This window comes from Clarias gariepinus, chromosome 1 (genome assembly GCF_024256425.1).
Source record: "Clarias gariepinus isolate MV-2021 ecotype Netherlands chromosome 1, CGAR_prim_01v2, whole genome shotgun sequence".
In the NCBI taxonomy this organism is placed as follows: Eukaryota; Metazoa; Chordata; class Actinopteri; order Siluriformes; family Clariidae; genus Clarias; species Clarias gariepinus.
The window spans coordinates 21,468,988-21,490,761 of NC_071100.1; the positions used below are offsets into that span (position 1 = coordinate 21,468,988).

The 21,774-nt window shown below is 35.0% G+C and overlaps 1 protein-coding gene across 3 annotated transcripts; it reads right to left on the reverse strand.

Moving 5' to 3' along the window:
* Positions 1–161: 161 nt before the first annotated feature.
* LOC128526199 (E3 ubiquitin-protein ligase TRIM39-like) lies at positions 162–21,565 on the reverse strand. 3 transcript variants are annotated; one of them, XM_053497820.1, is made up of 13 exons: positions 21,473–21,565; positions 19,292–19,318; positions 14,981–15,007; positions 13,368–13,394; positions 12,043–12,069; positions 9,972–9,992; positions 8,715–8,741; positions 7,630–7,656; positions 6,381–6,407; positions 6,119–6,145; positions 5,849–5,875; positions 3,918–3,938; positions 162–1,022 (listed from the first exon to the last, which is right to left on the reverse strand). In XM_053497820.1, exons 2-13 carry the CDS (start codon positions 19,314–19,316, stop codon positions 472–474), a joined length of 834 nt encoding a protein of 277 aa, XP_053353795.1. In that variant the 5' UTR covers positions 19,317–19,318; positions 21,473–21,565; the 3' UTR covers positions 162–471. The 3 variants fall into 3 exon arrangements, with proteins under 3 accessions (XP_053353795.1, XP_053353801.1, XP_053353808.1); XM_053497833.1 differs by lacking the exon at positions 162–1,022 and adding an exon at positions 1,466–2,206; XM_053497826.1 differs by lacking the exons at positions 8,715–8,741; positions 9,972–9,992; positions 12,043–12,069; positions 13,368–13,394.
* Between the last annotated feature and the right edge of the window lie 209 nt (positions 21,566–21,774).

The window sequence follows — 21,774 nt, forward strand, 5'->3', positions numbered from 1 at the left end:
TCTCCTGCACGTTGGAGTTGTGCAGATAGTTTTTTATTATTATTTTCAACTTTAAAAAGCTTTTCTTGCCTGATGCCTGATCCGTAAAAATCATGTTTCAGAAATCAGTCGGTTTCTTGTGTTGTTTATTTATTCCTTTTTTTCTATTTTTTGTTTAAAAACAGAATGATCTTGACAGGTTTATTACTAAAACATAAATCTGATTATGCTTGTATTAAATGAGGTCTAAAGGACAAACAAACATACCTGCAGCTTAACATCACATATTTTATTATATGTTCATATTTCATTTAAAATGACAAAGATCTATGATAATTATGTGTTTTGTTTATGCAAACAAAGGTATTAAGAAACTGTACAGCACTTGAATATTATACAATAATCAATGTATGTTGAATATAATGAATATATTTTTCTAAAAAAATACTCCATTCAAATCATTTTCAATCATTTTCATTTTCAGGTCAACATTTATTCAGTCTTACATACAGGAGTGATGATCAGTGGTGTTGAATTTTTATTGTCTGCATTATTCCATGGACAGAGAAGTGGATAGAGTTTTTTCTCATTGAAATACTGACCAGTGAAAGAGTAGATATGAGATCTGGACCCCGCATTATAAAAGGAGACCAGACCCTCCTCATAATCCACAAACACCCCAATCTTCTCCAGCTTCTCCTTCAGTGTGAGGGGGGTTTCAGGATCAGCACAAGCCTTGTACTCAGTCTCATCCCATAGTCTTACAGCCCAGACTCCTTTCTGAGGACTCAGGTCAATATGCCCCTTCCTGTTAACATTCTCCCTAATGATTCCTAAAGTCCACCGACTTTTTCCGCTGACCTGCACCTCAAAATAAAATCTTCCAGAGGAGAAACCACGCTTTCCCAAAACATAGCCGTTATGAGAAAACCTGTGTGGGGTATCAGGGAGGTTCTTCCATTCGCCTACTTCATTCACTTGTTTACCATCAGGATACAAAGTGAGATGCGGAAAAGCTGTATCAGGATCCAGAATCACATCCACTGAAAGACAAACACAGAGTGAAAAAAAAAAAAAGATTCATTACCAGCGGATCAGATTCATTAGGATTTATGTATGGTTTGTAGAAGATTAAAAAGTGAAACATTTAAATTATCTCTTGCAAACAGAGAAAACGTATAGAGTTTATGTAGAAACCTGTCAAAAATAAGAAATATTCAGTGTTTTGCTTCAGAAACTTTATTGATTTGTGTTGGTAATTTCTGTTCTTATGCAAAATCAATCAAAGAGTAACAAAAGATGACAGAAGCTTTTCAGGAACAACTTCATCTTGATGGAGAAAAAAAAAATAGTTCAATTAGAGAGGAGGGAAGCTAAGGATTAATAATGTGCAAATTTAAAGTGTGTGTAATATAAATAATAAAGTATATTGATTTAAACATATCAGTAGATTATTATTTACTTATTATTTTATTATTATTCATCATTAGTAGTAGTAGTAGTAGTAGTAGTAATAATAATAATACTTAACATAAATTATTGATGCAAGAAATTAATGTCAGGTCTTATGCAAGCTCCACAAACTGTTCACAGTTTGAACTGAGCAGTTTCACTCCCTATGGTTTGGAATCTTCCTTAAAATGTCTGAATACCCTGTGCAGCCTATGCTTCGCATAATGGAGTGCAAGAATGTTCTCTTTTTCTTCACAGAAAAAGGACAGAAAACATCATAAGTCAAACATCTTGATCATGTAAATTCACTAATGCATCAAAGAATGCAAAACGCATCTGTTCCCCCACATTTCTTAAAAACCACAGAGTCATCTCAAAGTCAGTCTAGAAGGTAGGAGGGAAAGGATCCAACAGATAAACACTAGATTAGTCTCAAAATCCAAACAGCAATGCAGTGTCAAAGTCAAGAGATGAACAAACGGCCTGAGAAAACTGATCCGGAGACACAAGGTGAAAGAAGAAGTTGTGGTCAAGAAAACTAGATCAAGGTCACCAGAACAAAAAGATCACAAAATAAATGTGCAAGAGAATTGGGTTTGAAAAGGACGTAATAATCCAGTAACGAGAGATGGTCTAAGTCACCCTTATACGCCGGTAGTGTGGAGCTTACCAATGAGTTGTGTAGAATTTGCCAGAAGTTAGCAGAATGCAGAGTTAAAGGTGGCTAGACAGTGTGGGAACGGATTATGGGCCGGACCATAACACATAAGAAGCACTGCCATATAATAAATAGGAAAGAGCATAAGGGAACAAAGGGCAGGCATGGGAAAGTTAACACATTCAAATCAGAAAACACTAACATGTTAAAGGGAACTACAGTACTTGCTAATCAGAATACACTTCTTGATTACTGAGCAGGAATTTAAAGATAATCTGAACCAAACAGAAGCCAAAGAAGGCATCAGGACCTGATGGGATCCTTTAAAAAAATTATTAAACACACCAGCTCTAAATTCCAATCAGCTATTTTAAAACTCTTCAATCTGAGTGTGGGTTTTTCACTGAGATCTGAAATTAAGATCTAATAACACTGATCTATAAACGTGGAGATACCTTTGTCCCTAGTAATAAATCTGAAGATTACATGCAGCAAAACTTATTGCATTTCTAAATTCTTTACCAAGAACAGTAGAATTTAGATTGGATTTTTACTCGAGTACCGCATGACTGATCACATTTACAGCCTACACACTCTCACAGAAAAATATCTTGTTCAAAATAATTCTAAAATATTGACCTGTTTAATTGGCTTTAGAGACATTTGGCTCAATTTAGTGTTTTATAACACAATAGAAAGTGGTGTAGGGGTAAACCATATGATCGCAGTAAGTTTACAGATATGTACACAGGAAAGAACGCAAAATAAGATATCTCGAGAGCCTGGAGTGAGAATGGGTTTTATCCTATTTTGTGGCATTACAACGTGCAATTATTTGTTTCTTCGTCTCTGACCTATTTGGAGAGCTCCTTGGTCTTCATATTGCTCGCATAGTGTTGCAGACTGAGGGGCTTTTCTGACCAGACGTATTTACACTGACATCATGTGACAAATCACCTGACACTGACTACACACTGGTAGACTTTATTCAAATAATTAAGATACTTCCACAGTCAACTGGTTGGATCACATCTTATTTGGGGGTTTTATAGCAATAATAACTAATAATAATAAAAAAGATTTTTGGTTCTTTGTCTCTGTCACAATAAAAAAATACTTAGCACCTTCAAAATTGTATGTGGATTGTAAATCCATTTTTATATTTTACAGTACCACTATGCAAAACACTTCATACTTTATTTGAAGTACATTTTTAAAAGGAAACACACTGTTGTCAAAATGGAGACAACATGAAGATATATAGAAAATCTTAGCAGAATATTTACAATAAAGCAAAAAATGTGCAATTCCAAATAGAGACAGATCGCACTTCCTCAGTCACTACACTAAATATAACCACATTCACAATGAATTCTTCAGCAAAATTAACCAAATTATCACAGACTTTTTAATTGTTTAAATGTCTTTTCTATTTTTTTCTTAGTTGAGTAATGCTGTTTTTTTTCTGCACACTTTCTATCTAATCTAATTATTCATAAATATTATCTAAAATAGTACCAATTCACTAGGACTAGCACTGGGACAAGGGTGAGGGTAGGTCAGGTAGGTGTTAGTACCATTTTTTTTTTCATTCTATAAAATAAGATCACAATTGCTTTCATAACCTGTCACACTGCTATGCTAAATAGTTGTAGCCATAATTCTTTGTTAAACGGAATGTGGCACCATTTAATCTCAATTACCTTATTTTTTTTTTTATAATCGGTGGAAGTGCAATTGAAAATTATAATAGAAAATAAAATTAGATTAAATGTACCCCCCCATTATTATTATTAATTAACCGTAATAAAAAAATATATATTCTTACCTGCATACTGCTTTACAGCCTCTGTGAAAATGTAATCAAAAAACTATTTATATCCAAATGCAGTTAGATTAAAACAAAGCATAATAATACAATAACAATTAATCAGCATTTTTTTCCCTTTATAAAGTGGCCAGTTAACAGTTAGAGTAAAAAAAGTACCATGACAAGTTTAGTATTTGTGCTGGATGACTTTAGGAAAGTTTAAATTTGTACACATACTGTATGTATATGTAACAGTTAATAAAATAAATATATTGATGTCTATTTTTCTATTGATGTCAACAGTTTGACAGCAAAATATGAGTTTTGGACTTTTAATCATTTTGGCAAATTATTTTCTGGCAAACAAGACTGTCTATAACAAAACATTTAATGTACAAAAGCTTTCATTTAGAACTTTCACAATTTAGACAAACCATGTTAGATAGTGGCTGCATTTTTTTTAACAAAACCTGAAATAGTCTGACAAGCAAATCGCATAACTTCTTTCTGGAACGTGATCAGTAAAACAAAATTATTAGCTCAGCTGCCGTGAGTGATTAAAAACATTTTGGAGAATACAAAACCCAAGAAAAAAAGAATTACATTATATTAAAGTAAAACTAAACTTGGAACAGGAGTAGGCTGATGATGCTGTGAACTAATGTTTTAAATGTTCCTCATTATCTTCAACAATCTTCAATCTTTATAATTAAAAACATTTTGTGTGCAACAAAACTCGAAAATTTGATAATTAATCAAATAATTAATGGCAACAAAAAAATAAATAAATAAGAAACTGCAAATGAAAAAAGCAATGCCTCTTTCAGCAGGATAATGCACCCTGCCACACTGCAAAATAATATGAGTCGAGGAACAAAAATGAGTTGGAGGTGTCGACATGGCTCCAGATCTCAATCCAATTCAGCATCTCTGGGATGTGCTGGAAGAAGAAGTATGATCCCTGAAGGCCGCACTTCACATGACATGATAACTTACAGGATTTAAAGGATCTGCTACTAGGCTTTGTGACAAAACTCTCGGAGGTGCAATTATGAATAGGGAAAAAATGACCACCTTCATACCCTAAACAATTTTGACACATCATTTTGCCATTTGTGCTTTTTAACACTATTGTGATGCAAATAAAACATGCAAAATATTCTCTTTTAGTCTTTGCTTGATAAAAAAAAGAAGAAAAAAATATTCTTTTTTTTCTCAAAACTACAGAAACTGAGTTTGCATTTTGCTGTTAAACTCTTCATTTGTACATGTTAAATATTTATAGGATAAAGTGTCCATACATGTCTATACAGGCATCCATACACCATACAGTGATACCGATGTTAGGTTAAGTAAATAATGCATCAGCATCATCATCATCAAATTTAAGATGTTTTATGAGACCTACTGTACATTATCTGACTGTGAATATATAAAGTGAAGACACTTGAAGATTAGGACAGGTTAATGCTTTAATATAAGCTACTCTGGTGTGTGTGTGCTTGGGTGAGTGTTTACGCTTGCTTGCTTACATACAGGTTCTAGTGCTTACAGGTTCCAGTCCGATCAAGCACCCACTCGGTTCATGGACGCCCCACCATGCAACCTTCTCTATTGCCCTGTTAAGATTGTTTCTTATGTCTATGACTGTTTGGGTGCTTTTTATATACTTATAGTCATAATGTTCTGTCATCAGCTGCTGTTTTTCCTTGGTCTGTTCGATGTCTTGTTCTTAGTATAGCATTGTCTCTTTTTTTCAGGCTATTCCAAATTGTTGTATTGAGTAAACCCAGTGCTTGCTCTGATTGAAAACTAAATGCCTTCAGTGGATAGAAAGAAAAAAACAATAGAATTGGCCCTGCTTTCCAATTCTTTCAAAGATGATGCATATATAACTGTATATTCAACTCACAAAAGTTCTAAAGGTTTATAAGCTTGAGTGTAATTACCGTATTTCTTGTCCTGTTTCAGCAGCCCTGAAAAGAGAAAAATGTTGAAACCTATATCACAGTAGTCGCAATAGCAACATTAACAACATCTAACAAACCTCCTAGGTGCCTTTGTAATTATATTTATTGAGAGTGAAGACACCTCTTATGACACTTCTCAATGTTTAAAACGTTTATAAATTTGTCTGCAGGTTTGTTAATTGGTTGATAGATGTTTCTTTAATTTGCTTAATGAAACAATCTGTACGATCACACAAATTTTCTTCTTACCTCTGTACAGCACCTCCTTCTGCATCTCTGGGGATAAAAAAAACAAAACATTTTTGGAATATTTTCTGTACCTTGTACAGTATATAAACAATTTTATAAAATGGGCGAAAATTGATTCAGTAATGTATCATGATTCAATTGTTACAATTATTTGGGTAACTGGACTCAAATAAAGCTGTTCTCATTCTCAAACAATATCCTTATATTTCTTGAACACATGATCTCGACTTTATCTCTATTGGAAAATATATAATAGGTTTACCTGCTTCCATCCTCCGCAGCTTCCTCTCTGAAAACAAACAATATTATGATGTTAATATTAAAGACATTACAGTGCTGATATAAAAAACACAGTGATGACCTGTAATACAGTAGGTGTGTTCCTCCATTATTAGTAGTAACTATTTGTAAAAGGAGTATATTAGTTAGCACTCTAATGGAGAGGCTTGTAGCATTAGAGAAGTCCATCCAGACTTTACAGAGGGGTAGTGAAAGTGGCATCGATTCTGCAGAGGAAAGTCTGGGTGCCTTAACTCTGGCAATAGAGCCCTCACAGCAGGGGGAGTGGGTGATGACTCTGCTGCACACTCGCTCAGTCAAAGCTAACAATCCCCCACTGGAGCACCCTTCCTCTGCGCTTCACATGTCCAACAGGTTTGCTCTCCTGAGTAAAATAACCGCTGCTTATAAGAACTCTGCTTATAGGAGACTTTATACCAAGTAATGCAAAATTAGCTAGGCCCTTAGGGGCACCAGCGACACTTGTTGGAGCCAGGGCACCGGGCATAGCATGTAATCTTAGGATCTTAGGCAAACATACAGTAGGTCCTCAAAGTTATACATGCTGGAGCTAACAATACTGTACACCTTCATCCATCAGAGGTTGGTAAGAGTAACCCTGTATACATATCTAAATTAGTGATTAATAGAAAATCTTGGCTAAAATAACACAGTTCTGTTATTTTAGTCTCTTTCCCTGTATACACTCCTGGACTTCCGCATTCCACCACCAAGTCTCCTTGTCCACTTTTCCCTTACCTGATGATACACCAAGTACCCTCCTACCTGTCTCCCTCATCACATTGGCTGTAGTTTTCCAGTCAACTGAAAGCCCCTCCTGACCACCCATAGCCTGTCTCAACTCCTCCCTAAAGACTTCACAACATTCTTCATTTCTCAGCTTCCACCACTTTGTCCTCAGCTCTGCCTTTGTCCTCTTCGCCTTCCTCACCACCAGGGTTATTTTACACACCACCATTCTGTGTTGTCTGGCTACACTCTCCCCTACCAACACTTTGCAGTCATTAATCTCTTTCAGGTTACAACATCGACACAAGATGTAGTCGACCTGAGTGCTTCTGCCTCCACTCTTATACTGTAAGATGCCTAATTCCATTTCTCACTGTTTAAATCATTTATTAATTAGTTATCTGTATACTGAAGTCTGTTGGATGATTGGCAGATGTTTCTTTAGTTTACAAAATTAAACAAAGCACAAATTTTCTTCTTACCCATGTCCTGCTTTTGCCACTGCATCTCTGAGAATAAAACATGAATTTGTTTAGATTATTTTGTGTACCTTGTATATTGACTTGTATAAAATTACTTTAGCCAAAAACATTAGAACTATTGCATATACATAAATATAAAATACCGGTTCATTATTCATCGTTTCATTTTCTACACTGTTTATCCTGTACAGCGTCGGAAGTAGACTTTGGGGACGAGATGTTTGTGGTTGATTACATTTGTGGCCTGTTTCTATGTTGGTGGGTGTTACAAGCTTTTTACTCTATGTTAAAAAGCTGTATTCTTTATGCTGAGGAAAGGCTACTATCAACGATTAACGAGGAATGTTTTTCTTTGTTAGTGCAGAAGGTAAAGTTGTGATTTTAATCAATACCTTGAATTTTATACACATTTTGTCACATTTTATACACATTTCCATAATTTTCTTTTAAGTCTGTAAAGCTGTTTTGTGACAATGACCATTGTTAAAAGCACTATACAAATAAAATGGAACTGAAATCTTACATCTTTCATTTTGTTTAAAAAACAAAAAAACACTTGACATGACATTTGCTTTACTGACATTTAGAAATCTTAAATAACCCCTTAAATATCAGACTGATATCAACTGACATCAAAACCGCTAAATAAACACGCCTCTCAGACTGATTGCCTTGCAGAAACTAGTTGTACAATGCATTTTTGTACACTTTACGTACACCAAACAGCAAAGGTAGCCAAGTGCAAAACTGCACAAAGTAAACAATCCAGAATGCTTTACACTTAGTACACTTGCTGATATATTTATCATTGTATTCATACTGTATTTGCATAGTTTTGCTGCTCAATCTTGGAACGTCCAGTGAACTCTAGTGCAATTACACCATGCATGTAATACCTCACGTCATAGGGATTAATTAGACTGTAGTAAAATGGTATTTCATTCTCTTACAGCCTCATTATAACCTTAGTTACTCCTTGTGAAGCCTCAAGGTTAAAAGCATCAGTGTCACATGCACTGCTGACAAAAACATGTGATATCTACTCACAGTTCTTCACAGTTATTGGAAAACTGAACAAAGTTCACCTGCTTTTATCCTCTGCAGCTTACTCTCTAAAAAAAAACAGATGATATTATGATGTTAATATTATACCTGTTGATATAAACAATACAGTTCAAAGTACACTTAAACATACTAGTGATGATCTGTAATACAGTACAGTCTGTAATATTACTATACAAAATAATTCAAGTAACAACCTCAAATATAAGATAAGGACAACCTGCAAACACAAAATATCTTTTTTTTAAAATACTTTCATTCATAAATGAAAAATGTATGTTATAAAAGTATGTTTTATTAACACTTGTGGTACAGGTCCAATTTTTTTGGCTGAATGGCGATACACAAAATATATATCTCAGTGCTTTCTACAAAGTGGACAAAGTATACAGTTATAAGTAAAAGCCACATATATTGCCATCACAAGCACTTTTATTAATAACATTGAAAAAAGTTTGTTGAAACTCATATATTCTATATTTATTGCATGTAAAGTGAAATATTTCAAGACATTTTTGTTTTAATTACAGTATGAGGATTCCAGCTTCCAGTTCATGAAAATCAAAGATACTGTATCTCATGTTACTGTAGACATGAGATGAAATAATATTTCATTTCCAGTTTGAGTAAATTGCTGTTGATACTGTATACAACGACCAGTCATAACACCACATAATATTACCATATTAACATTAATCATAACTATACACTGGTGACAGGTGACAGGATCAGGAGCACCCAGGGCTCACCCATGCACCACAGAGACCAAAGGCCAGACCCGTCCTCTGATCCCACAGAAACACCCCCTCCAAAAAATTATCCCCAGATTGGAATCCAGAACCAATGCGATGCATCAGACAAACAAGTCAGATCTACTGTACAAAGGACAGGCTGGGCAGTTTACATTTCTACTTTTTCACTTTACTGTACATTTCTGTAGATAGTAGAAATGTCTTGATTAACAGATTATGTTTACCTCCATGACATCAGTTAAAATATTATACAAATGAATTAATTAATTACCTACTCAACTGACTGTTTAATGTTATTATTGTCTGAATTCTGTTTCAAACACTTTTTTTGCAAAACATTCATAGTTACAGTAGGCTCAATAACAATTGTATCAAACATGTGAAGGCACATGTAATGACACTTGTCACTGCTTAAAACATTTATTAATTACAGTATTTGACTAACGGTTGGAGTCTGTTGGTTGTATAATAGATGTTTTCACCAATAAACAATTATTTTTATCTCAAAAGCAAAAATTTCCTTCTTACCTGAGTCCTGCTTCCGCATATCTGAGAATAAAACACAATCATTTTGATCATTTTCTGTATGTTGTATAAAAACCATTGTATAAAATGGCATAGTTTTCTTGCTAGAAACTGTTACGTGGTAGGGTTGGAGAGCCACACCACAAGATGTAATAATATTATAAGGTTTCAGATGGGTCAACGAAATAGGAGTTTGTAAAAATGCTAATGACATGAATGGAAAGACCGTCCTGTTTGGAGAAAGCTAGGGGTTTTTAATTAATGAACTAAAAAAGAAACAAAATTGAAAATACAAAATTAACAGAGCTCTGCCAAGACCAGATGAAAAACTATATCCTCTCAGGGTCTATGCCCTCTCTCTGTATGCACACTTTGTCTTTTTCTTTGGTCCTGATACCATGCCGGTGCTACTGTACCTAAATGATCGCACGAAGTGCGGATGTATCAGACCCCTTACATAAACACGCCTCCAGGTGCGGCGCGCTCAGGCTGATTGCCTTGCGGGAAACTAGCTGTACAATGCATTTGTGCACACTTCATGCACACCAAACAGCAAAGGTAGCCAAGTGCAAAACTGCACAAAGTAAACAATCCAGAATGTTCTGCAGTCAGTAATTAATTTATCACTGATAAATGTATTAGTTAATTTTAGCTAGCAATACAGCTATATTCTTTGTGTTGCTGAGGGATAGGCAATATGAACCAAAAAATATATCTGGTTGTTTAGTGCATTACTTAGTGCAGAAGTTGATATTGTAAATCAGTCAACACCTTAAATTTTACTACGCTAACTTACATCTTTTGGGTGCAAGACAGCTCCTTTACTGGTAATTGGAGTTTTCAAACTAAATGTTAGGAAATTTCATTCAGAGTATGCGGTTACACTTTTTATTTGAGAAGAAAATGGGCAGAGTATTTTTCTGGTGCATTTCAGCAGCACTATACCTAATACAATGCTCAGTTGTGAATTAAGCAATAACACACACGGAGTGCTGTACTGCTAAATACAGCATGGCTGTGATGCGGTTGTAGGCAAGAAGGTAGATCCTGTCACCCACCACATATCCAGAAATACAGCACGAACACAAGAGTGATATTACTTTTATACAACAGTTTCACATACACCATTTATTATAATATTATGATTATGATATGATTTAATTTAACCAGTTATTTTTCTCCTCCAACACATATCCTTCTTCGACTAGCAGAAATTTCTAAATGCACCTAGTGGAGCTGGCAGATGACAGTTACTGTAATTTAATGTAAATGGAAAGCTAGTGTGGGGGTATAATTAATTGTCACACACACAAAGTAGGGCCTTTAGGTTTTGAATGTTTTTTTTTTCGGCAGGCAGTTCCTCTCTCTTCAGTAATGGTGACCGTACAGACCTACTTTCACCCACACTGCTCCAATACTAGTGTAATTATAATGTGCCATTTTGTGTTGATCTATCAGATAAAACCCTTGTGGTTTGTGCCTATTTTGTAACATGGCAAAATGTAGAAAAGTTCAAGGGGTATGAACACTTTTGCAAGGCACTGTATCTAGGAATAGCAGGAAACACACACAATTATACACTATGGTCAATTTGGAAACTGTAATCCACCAACCGTTACCAATCATAAGGAAACCCACCAAGCACACAGAGTACCTGTACAGTAGGTGCGAGGCTATAGTTTTAACCACTAAGTCACCATCCCACCACAATAATTATACATCCTATGATTATACTATTTACACATTTCTAATTCTGAAAGAATGTTAATATTTATATTAATTATACATATGTTTTATACAGTATATTTATAATTATAAAGCTGTTACTGTGTTTGTATCTACATTAATTCTGCTACTATATCTTATAAAATCCAGTACAACTACAGTGCAGTTACAGCAGGCATGTAATACATAACATGTTACAAGCATTAATTAGGCTGAAGTAAAGGTATATCTCATTCTCTAACAGCCTCATTATAACCACAGCACTCCTTGTAAACTCTCTGCATTAAAAGCAGTGGTATAACATGCATTGCTGCCAGAAACCCAATAATCTGACATGTAATACATTTACCTGCTTCCAGCCTCTGCAGCTTCCTCTCTGAAAAATAAAAAAACATTATGATGTTAATATTAAAGAAATAACAGTGTTGATATAAAGAACACAGTTTAACACACACTTAAATATACAGTAGTGATGATGTTTACAGTGCTGTGAAAAAGTTTTTTTTTTTTTGGAGGGCATATTTGTCAAAATTAAATGATTAAGAACAAATTATAATATTACGAACCTGCCCGGGCATATGTAAAAAAAAAATAATAACTGTCCCCTTTCACCCCCAATAAATCATGAAAAAATTGTGATTAACCACATTTTTTGGAAAGTTTAGTTAAATTTTACATCACACCCAGGCTCGATTAATGCCAGACCTGTTGAAGCAAGAAATCACGTAAAACCTGTCTGACAAAGTATAGCAGACCTAAAGATCTAAAAAAAAAAAAAAAACACATCATGCCACACTCAAAAGAAACCCAAGAACAAAGTAATTTAATACCATGTATCAGTCTGTAAAAGGTTAAAAAGTCATTGTTAAGGCTTTGGGACTCCAGCAAAACACAGTGAGAGCCATTAACCACAAGAGAAGAAATCTTGGAACAGTAGTGAACCTTTCCAGCAATGGCCGGCCTATCAAAATTACTCCAAGAACACAACAACAACTCATCCACCTAGTCAAACTCCAGACTTGTATCAGATTGCGATGCTGTGGCATGACCTTAAATAGGGTGTTAATGCCTGAAAATCCTCAAATCTTGCTGAATTCAAACAATTCTGCAATGGAAATTTAATGGCAGTTATTGCCCCTAAGGGAGGCACAACCAGTTGTGAGGTTTAGTGGTCAATTACTTATTCACGTAAGGCCAAACAGGTTTGGACAGCTTAGAAAAATGCATTTTGGGTTATTTTTGTAAAATATAAAAATTTGTTTGATGATCTAAATCATGTGACAAATATGCAACTAAAAAATAAATAAATCAGGAAGAGGCAAATATTTTTTTCAGATCACTGTATAAGGTGAGTACTACATTTAGAGCATTTGGCAGACACCCTTATTTAGAGCGACTGACATTTTTTAAAAATCTTATTATACATCTGAGCAGTTAAAGGTTAAGAACCTTGGTGGGGTTTAAACCTGGGACCTTCCTGACTGTGAGCCAATGTCTTAACCACTGATCTACTCCTGACCTGACATTATTACACAAAATAATGCAATCAACAAACTCAGCTAAAGATAAGACAGCCAGAGTAAACAGAAAATACCATTTTAAAAAACTTTAATTTATCCTCATTAAAAGCGCTATCAATCAGTTAGATCTTAGAAACATAAATGTGCATTTTACCTGTGTCCTCCTTCTGCCACTGCATCTCTAAGGAAAAAAAATTTTTTTTATTATTTTGTGCAACTTGTATTTAAACAAGTGTATAAAATACCTAAGCACTGTAACAGTGACAATTGGAAATATGTATTTGGTAACATACTGTTAAACTAAAAAAACAAACTAAGTGATATCAGTCGTTATCAGTGTGCCAGTGATAACGACAATGTGCTGTTGAAATGGACACCACATTCACCTGACTTGACACCTTGTGATTTTTTTTATAGGGCTATGTGAGAGGATCTTTATCCCCAATCTTCCTACAAATCTAGAGGTACTCGAGCAGAGAATCATTGAGGCCCAAGAGAATGTAAGGCAAGATAAGTTACAGCGTGTTTGGCAGGAGCTGGACTACCGGCATGACGTGTGTCATGTCAAAGGTGGTGCGCATATTGAACATTGGTGAAGCTTTGTAAAATCATTATATAATATCTATATCTGTTTGAATATGTTGTTTATTTAATTTGCCCAGGACATGTAGTTACTCAGATATTCATATTTCAAATGATGTCAAGTTTTTTGGCCCAAAACATCAAACAATTTCATTGGCACAGATATGAAATACAGGGTGAACTGATGTAGCTTACTGTAGATGTTAAATAAACATAGTAAATGACATGAGTATTTAACATCCTAATAGAAAAATAGCTGCACAATGCATAATCTAGAACGCACTGCAATCACTAATTAAGTGCCAGGAGTCAGTCAGCCGTGTCCACTGCTGCAATATGTTGTAAAAATCACACAACACGATAACACATTTAAACAGGAAACATGCAGAATTGCATTGATAATCAAAATAACGTCAATCTGTAAAACAGCAGCATTAATACTTACTCGATTAGCTAGTTAGTACTTGTTTACATTTACTCTAAGCTAGTTCTCATTACCATTGAGTTGAAAAGACAACTACTAACATAATAACAGCCCACAAACATAATAAACCACAAAAGTAATAAACTATAAATGTAAAAATATACAGTGGCTTGCTAAAGTAAAGTGAATCACAAAGTGAATCACACGTGAGAGGATATAGAAGGTCTGCAAAGACATTGTAGCGTGAAAAATTGCCTGACCAGTGTCCGCATCCCATAAGCTGGACACAGATTTTTTGCGAGATCTGTAGACAACACACAAAAACCTTACACCCAAACAGGCTTCAATATTCACTGGGTCGACCTCTTTCTAGGTGTTTCCATTAACTCTTCTCCCCTCCAGGTTTGTCATGACATTTGTAAAAAATGTTTGGAATCATGTATGATTTTCGTTCCACTTCTCACGTGTACACCACTTTGTATTGGTCTTTCACGTTCAAGGGGGCCGAATACTTTTGCAAGCCACTGTAAAACGTAAAAGCCATAAATGTAAAAATCTCACAACTAGGATTGAGGTGCATCTCATTCTCTAACAGCCTCAATATAAGCACAGTCACTCCTTGTAAATTCTCAGCATTAAAAGCAGAAGTGTAGGATGTATTGCTGACACAAACACATGATATGCACTCACTGGTCTTCTGTTATTGGAAAAATATATAATAGTTATATATAATATATAATATATAATATATAATAGTTCACCTGCTTCCATCCTCTGCAGCCTCCTCTCTGAAAACAAACAACATCATGACATTAATATTAAAGACGTTACAGTGTTAATATAAAAAACACAGTTTAAGGTACACTAAAACATACTTTTCATGATCTGTAAAAGTTGAGTAATATTATATGCAATAAAAAAGTTCATTTTAATATAAGACAACCTAAAACACAAAATAGGCTGAATTGCAATACACAATATACATCTCAGTATGTTCTATAATGTGGGCTATGTGTTTAGTTTCAAGTCAAAGCCACACGTGAGCCACCAAAATAAAAGGTACAGTAAACACGTGGAATGGGTTATCTGTTTGAAACAAGCTGCAACACTTGGAAATGGAAAAAAGTATACATGTTAAATAAAATAACCTATATTAAATGAAAAAAAGGCCTATCTCTTTGGATCTTCCTTTTTTCTTAACAACAACAACAGCTGAATATTAAAATACAGCTAAATACAATCGTCAACATTGTAAACAGAAGAAAATGGAGTAATTAACCCTCATGTTGTGTTCGTTTGTGGCTCACAGTCATAATGTTCCCAGTCACTTTTGACTGGATCATTTTATTTCATTATCAATCCACAACAATACATATATTATTAACTAATGTTGTATTAGATCTTTTTATTAACTTCAGCTCTTGTAAACATTACAAGTTTTAAACTTGTATTTGCTGTGTATGCCCTGCACGCCTCATTTATCTGAGCTCATGCCACTATTTTTTTAGGGAAATTAACATTATACTGTATATTAAATATTATTTTGACTATAACGAACAGTAAAATAAAACCTATCATACTATTTATCACGGAGTACTTCACTGAAATGTTTATCAAAGTTACATTTTTTAAACTGTGGCACAAAATAACAACTTTTATGTTCCCGGTCAAAACTGACCAGTATGATGTATTGAAAACAAAAGCTCAAATGTACACAGGGAAAACTATATTACAAATATAATGTTTTACCGATACACAGTATGACCATATTTACAATTTAAAAGGAGCGCTACTGTCATTTTCTAGGACCTGCCCTGCAGGTGTCAAATCAATTCTCCTGATTTTTCAGGAAACCATCAGCTAGTTTGTTTGTGTACACTTGCATGTTCCAGGCATAACATGTCTTTGCATCACATGCTGCCCATATATTTATACCATACTAGGATGGTTTGTTTGGCATATACTGCTTAAAGCCAACAAGAAAGTCAACAGTGATGTCAGGTGCTGGTTTGTGGCAGGTGCTACTTCTGCCAAACTTCCCAGCTTGTCTCATTGACTGTGGGCTGCTCTTGTTATCAAAGCGAATCACACGTGAGAGGATATAGAAGGTCTGCAAAGACATTGTAGCGTGAAAAATTGCCTGACCAGTGTCCGCATCCCATAAGCTGGACACAGGTTTGTTGCGAGATCTGTAGACAACACACAAAAACCTTACACCCAAACAGGCTTCAATATTCACCGGGTCGACCTCTTTCCAGGTGTTTCCATTAACTCTTCTCCCCTCCAGGTTTGTCATGACTTCATATCATCCACTTGGGATATGGCATATCGGGTTAGGGCTTGGTTCCATTTTTGGACCAAAAGGAGACTACAACTTCAGCTCACAGTCAACCTGGCTTCTCTCCTCCTGATCACTGTCATTGTCAAATATAATTCCACATCTTCACGTGCAGTATATCTCTTGGCCATCGTGCTGCATCGTGCTGCTATGTGTTCAAATGCCATGTGTAACCAAGGTCATTAAACCTCATGAGAAATTAATAGAATTTACTGCCCCCTTTTTTCTGTAGAGAAAAAACCATGTAAATCGGTCAGATTTGACCGGAACACAGCATGAGGGTTAAGTATCGAGGTAGACTGCTAAGGCCCTAGAACTGTCAGAGATATACTGAGGGCACATTTTATTCCACCAAGTGCTCGAAATTCTAAATTTAAAATGCTGACTATAAAATTCATGTATAGACAGTGCATCTAAAAAAGAAAAAATATATATCAGTGAAAAGTTTTTTTTATTTTTATTTTTATTTTTTTTGGCCCCAGAATTACATTTAAAAAGTGAAACTTATATATTCTAAACTAGCGTAAGTACCGAGGTGTTGACTGGCAAAGAGTTTGTAAAAAAGAAGTGAAAGATTAAAGCTAAAGATACGCTGATAAGCTTTAATATAATCAGTGATATTATTTTAAGCTGAATTCCATGGGATGCGTCTGAAAAACAAGCCCAATCTACAGAGTACCCACCTTGAAACCCATATCACCCAAAGGAGCTGCTGCAAGACATGAGAGCAAACCTTAAGAGGTCTTGTGAAATTATGGCCTGAGTGGCAAGAGCAGCCCCGGTGGCACTTGGAAAACCCAAAAACTACTGTATAAAAACCACGATATCTCGGGCTAGCTCAGTATTCAAAACCACAATATGAATATGAGTTCTTCTGGTAACTTTGTCACACTCACTCCTTTCTATTTTTATGCAAATACCAGGAAGATGGTCTGTCTTGTACTATATATTTTTTCTTTACAGCCATGCATATGTTCTCCTGTAATGTTATTTATTTATTAATTTTTAAGTTATATATGGAAATACTGAATTATTTTGTACATAATTATGCAGACATGATAAAAATATACAGTATAACAAAATAAGCACAGCATATAATATGGTGCCTAAGACTTTTGCACAGTACTGTATATAAGTTGGACATTTCTTTCTTTATAAATGCTTTATGATTGATATTAGAAAATATTCTTAAAATATTTTGAAATAGTGGACCTCTGATTTTTATGAGATTCATGTGATTTTCATTAATACAGGTAAGAGTGTTGAGAAGGACAAGGCAGGAGATCACTTTGTCATGCTGATTGAGTTAAAATAACAAACTGGAAGCTTTAAACTAAGGGTGATCGACAGCATGCCAGGGCGAAATTCCAAAAAAGGATCAACACTACAAATACTGATTCTTTGCAAAAACTTAATGTAATTGTTAATAAAAGAACACTTAGGAAATGCTTATAATTATACTTCAGTATACCATAGTACATACCACAAAAAAAATCTAAAACACTGAAGCAGCAGACTTTGTGCCAAACTTTTAAAGATAGGTTAGTGAGAGTAGCACTGTTTATGCAGGGAAAAGTCTGGGTGCCTTCGGTGACACCCAATCCGCCCAACTCCAGCATTAGAATCCTCACAGCAGGGGGAGTGGAGGACAACTTGGCGGCATACTCGCTCACCCAAAGCAAAGGCTCGCCCACTGGAGCACCACTCTTCTGCTCTTCATGTGTAAACAGGTTTGCTTTCCACAGTGAACCATATGCTGAGAAGCCTAAAAGAGCTGAAATTAGCTAGGCCTTTAGGGGCACCAGCAACACGAGTTAGGTGTATCTCAGGAGTCAGGGTGCAGGACATACATGGAATGTAATCATAGGATCTTAGGCAAGCATTGGTTCTCAAAGAAAGTTACAGTATACAGTACATGCTGGAGCTAAGGATATACAACTTCGTCCATTAGAGGTTAGTAAGAGTAAATATGTAGACATGCTTAAATTAGTGATCAATGGAAGATTGTGGCCAAAATTTAACACAGCTTAGGAAGGAAATAAATGTTGTGATGTTGCACGAACCTGTCAACAATGAATGTGTCAAAGCTAAAAGGCAGTTCATTTAAAAGCATAATCAAAACTCATGGCATGTCATTTAAATATTAGCGTGTGTGACTATATTTTGGCTAGACTGTGTTTATTTCAAATTTTTCACTTTACATTTCTGTAGATAGTAGAAATGTTTAACAGATTATGTTTACCAATTCTGTTATGTTAGACAATTTGCTAACCCACAACCTAGCTAACATTAGTTACAGTACTTCCGGTTTTATAATTTGTCATTTGTGAAAGGGTTTGCATAGTCAGAGAGGCAAAAAAAAAAATAAATAAATAAACCTGAGTGAGGTCAGTACATTTACCTGCATGAGGTCAGTAAAAATATTATACACATTTAAGAATTACCAATTCAACTCACTGTTGAATATTATGATTGTCTAAATTCTGTTTCAACTAACTTTTGTGTGAAACGTACATCATTACAGTAGTTTCAATAACAATCTTACAAACCTCCAAGATGCCTTTGTGATTATATTAATTTGGGGTAAAGACACCTCAGATGGCACTTCTGTTTAAAAAATGTATTCATTATTTGTCTGTAGGCTGGGGTCTGTTGGATTTTCGTAGCTGTTTCTTTAGTTTTAATTGAGTTTGCTCAATAGAACAAAGAAATTAAACAGGAAATTCCTTCTTACCTATATCCCCCCTCTCCGACTCCATCTCTGAAAAAAAAAAAAAAAGTGTTTTGATTATTTTGTGTGCCTCGTATATAAACAATTTTAGAAAATGACTAAGTATGGTAAAAACAGATTACAATTATGAAATGCAAATTTCCATTAATATATATTTGGTTATATACTGTTATATATTCAGTTATTATTTGCTTAGGCTTAAACAACAGAACTATTTTACTGGCATGGATATTAAATACAGGGTAAACGAATGTAGCTTTTGTCACACTTGTTCAGTTTGATATAATTATTCCCTTTAAACTGAAAAAAAGCATTTTGTTTCTTGAATAAACATAATATATGACATGGTACTCTTGAACTAGAAAAATAGCTATACAATATGAGCACTTTATTTACACCAAACAGTAAAGGTAAGCAGACTACACAGAGAAAACATCCCAGAATGCACTACAATCAGTAATTAAGTGCCAAGAGACAGTCAGCCGTGTACAGTACACTGCTGCAATATGTTGTAAAAATCACACAACACAATAACACAGTTAAACAGAAAAAAATACAGCATTTCATAAGAAACCTAAGAAACCTTAACCTAACCTAAACCTTCATAAGATAACCAAAATAACATTAACCAGTGAATCATTTTCATGTTGCTGACTGTAGACTCACTCACTCATTTTCTAAACCGCTTTATCCTGGATTCAGGGTCGCGGGGGCCTGGAGCCCATCCCAGGAGACTTAGGGCACGAGGCAGGGTACACCCTGGACAGGGTACCAATCCATCCCAGGGCACACACATACACACACTCACACACTATCCAGTCTGGCCGGGAATCAAACCCAGACCCTGGAGGTGCAAGGCGACAGTTCTAACCACTACACCGCCGTGCCGCCTGCTGACTATATACTTAAGAAAAAACTTTTGTAAGACCATAATAATATCAGATTATCAAAGTAATAGTTTTTTATAGCTAAGCAAAATCATTAGCTAACTCCATTAGCTAGCTAGTACTTGTTTTCATTTACTCTTAGTTCTCATTACTCTTGATTTATAAAATGACAATTAAACAACTAAATTACTGTATATGAGCTGTACCTACTGTACCAACATAATAACAGTTATTATTGTAAATTATCAAATCTGCAGCTTCTAATATAAAAATCCCACAACACCTCCCACAAATGTAACAAATCACTGCAAATGTAAAAGGCTATTATCTTTGTGGGATTATTACACTCTATTTTATGCTATACTGCTTAAATATAATAAGGTTTTTTTTTGTAAATCCAGTATTCAAAACACAACATCATAAAAATGAGAGACTGACAAAACAACGGTGACTGACGTGGCTTATATTTAGGCTATCACAGCATGTATTATTAAATAAGTATTTCTATAGCATTTTTATGTCAACACAAATAATCCGAGTTTTTTATTTATTTATTCTTTTTTTTTTTTTTTTTTTTTGCCTTTGTGGCTACGAAAACCTTTTCACAAATGTCAAATAACAGACATAACCGGAAGTACTGTAACTAATGTTAACTAGGTTGTGGGTTAGTAAATGTGAGGGTAACGAACATGCTAGAAAGTTCGAGAACAAGTCCGTTTCCAGTCTGTCACTTCCTCGCGCTCTCACTCCCACTGCAGCTTTTCTCTACTTCCCTCCATGTCCCCTTTCACTTCTACTTTCGCTTTTGTTACTACAGTACGTGAAAATATCTTGAAATAACGTAAAGGCATCGCCATATAACATCTTGTACCACTTAAGAACATATCATATCATTTTATTATTATTATTAGTTGTTGTTATATTATTTGTTATTATATTCCTTAGCTACATGTGCTTCCAGACGTGTGTGCATTCTCATATCACTATACTAATAATAGTCCTAGGCCCAGGAAAATTATTTCTTTCTACTTCAGCTCAGATACCGGTATCATAACCGGTATAAAAATAAATAAATTAAAAATAAAAAATGTTAGATGGTGCAAATAGCTCACATAATTGGACAAAATGAACTTTAGACCATTCTGTCCATCACAGGTCGGTCGTTTTGCCTTAAAGTTACCGATAATCACTGAACACTTTCACTTTCGTCTAATACGCTTGACTGTGTGATGTAAAGGATTATAAAGGATTATAGAGCCTTAAACTTCTTTACTAGCACTTTAATGATAATTCTCACCTTAGATAAGATCCCCTGCTCACAAAAATCGCATGTAACTTTTCTTCTGCTTTCTTCCTGTTTGGGTTAAAATGTCACGTGGCGAAATTGTACCTTACGTTCCATAACCACAAGATGGCAGCACTCAATGCCAAAAACGATAGATGTGCCTTTATATTTAAGCTCCCGCATTTTATCTCAAAATAACTCTGAATGGCGTCTATTGTTAAGTTGCAAAGGATATTCAAGTCATCCAACAAAATGGGTTTTGTTTACCAATGAAAGTCTGGCTTTGTCTCCATTCAGTGGCATAGGCATGGGAG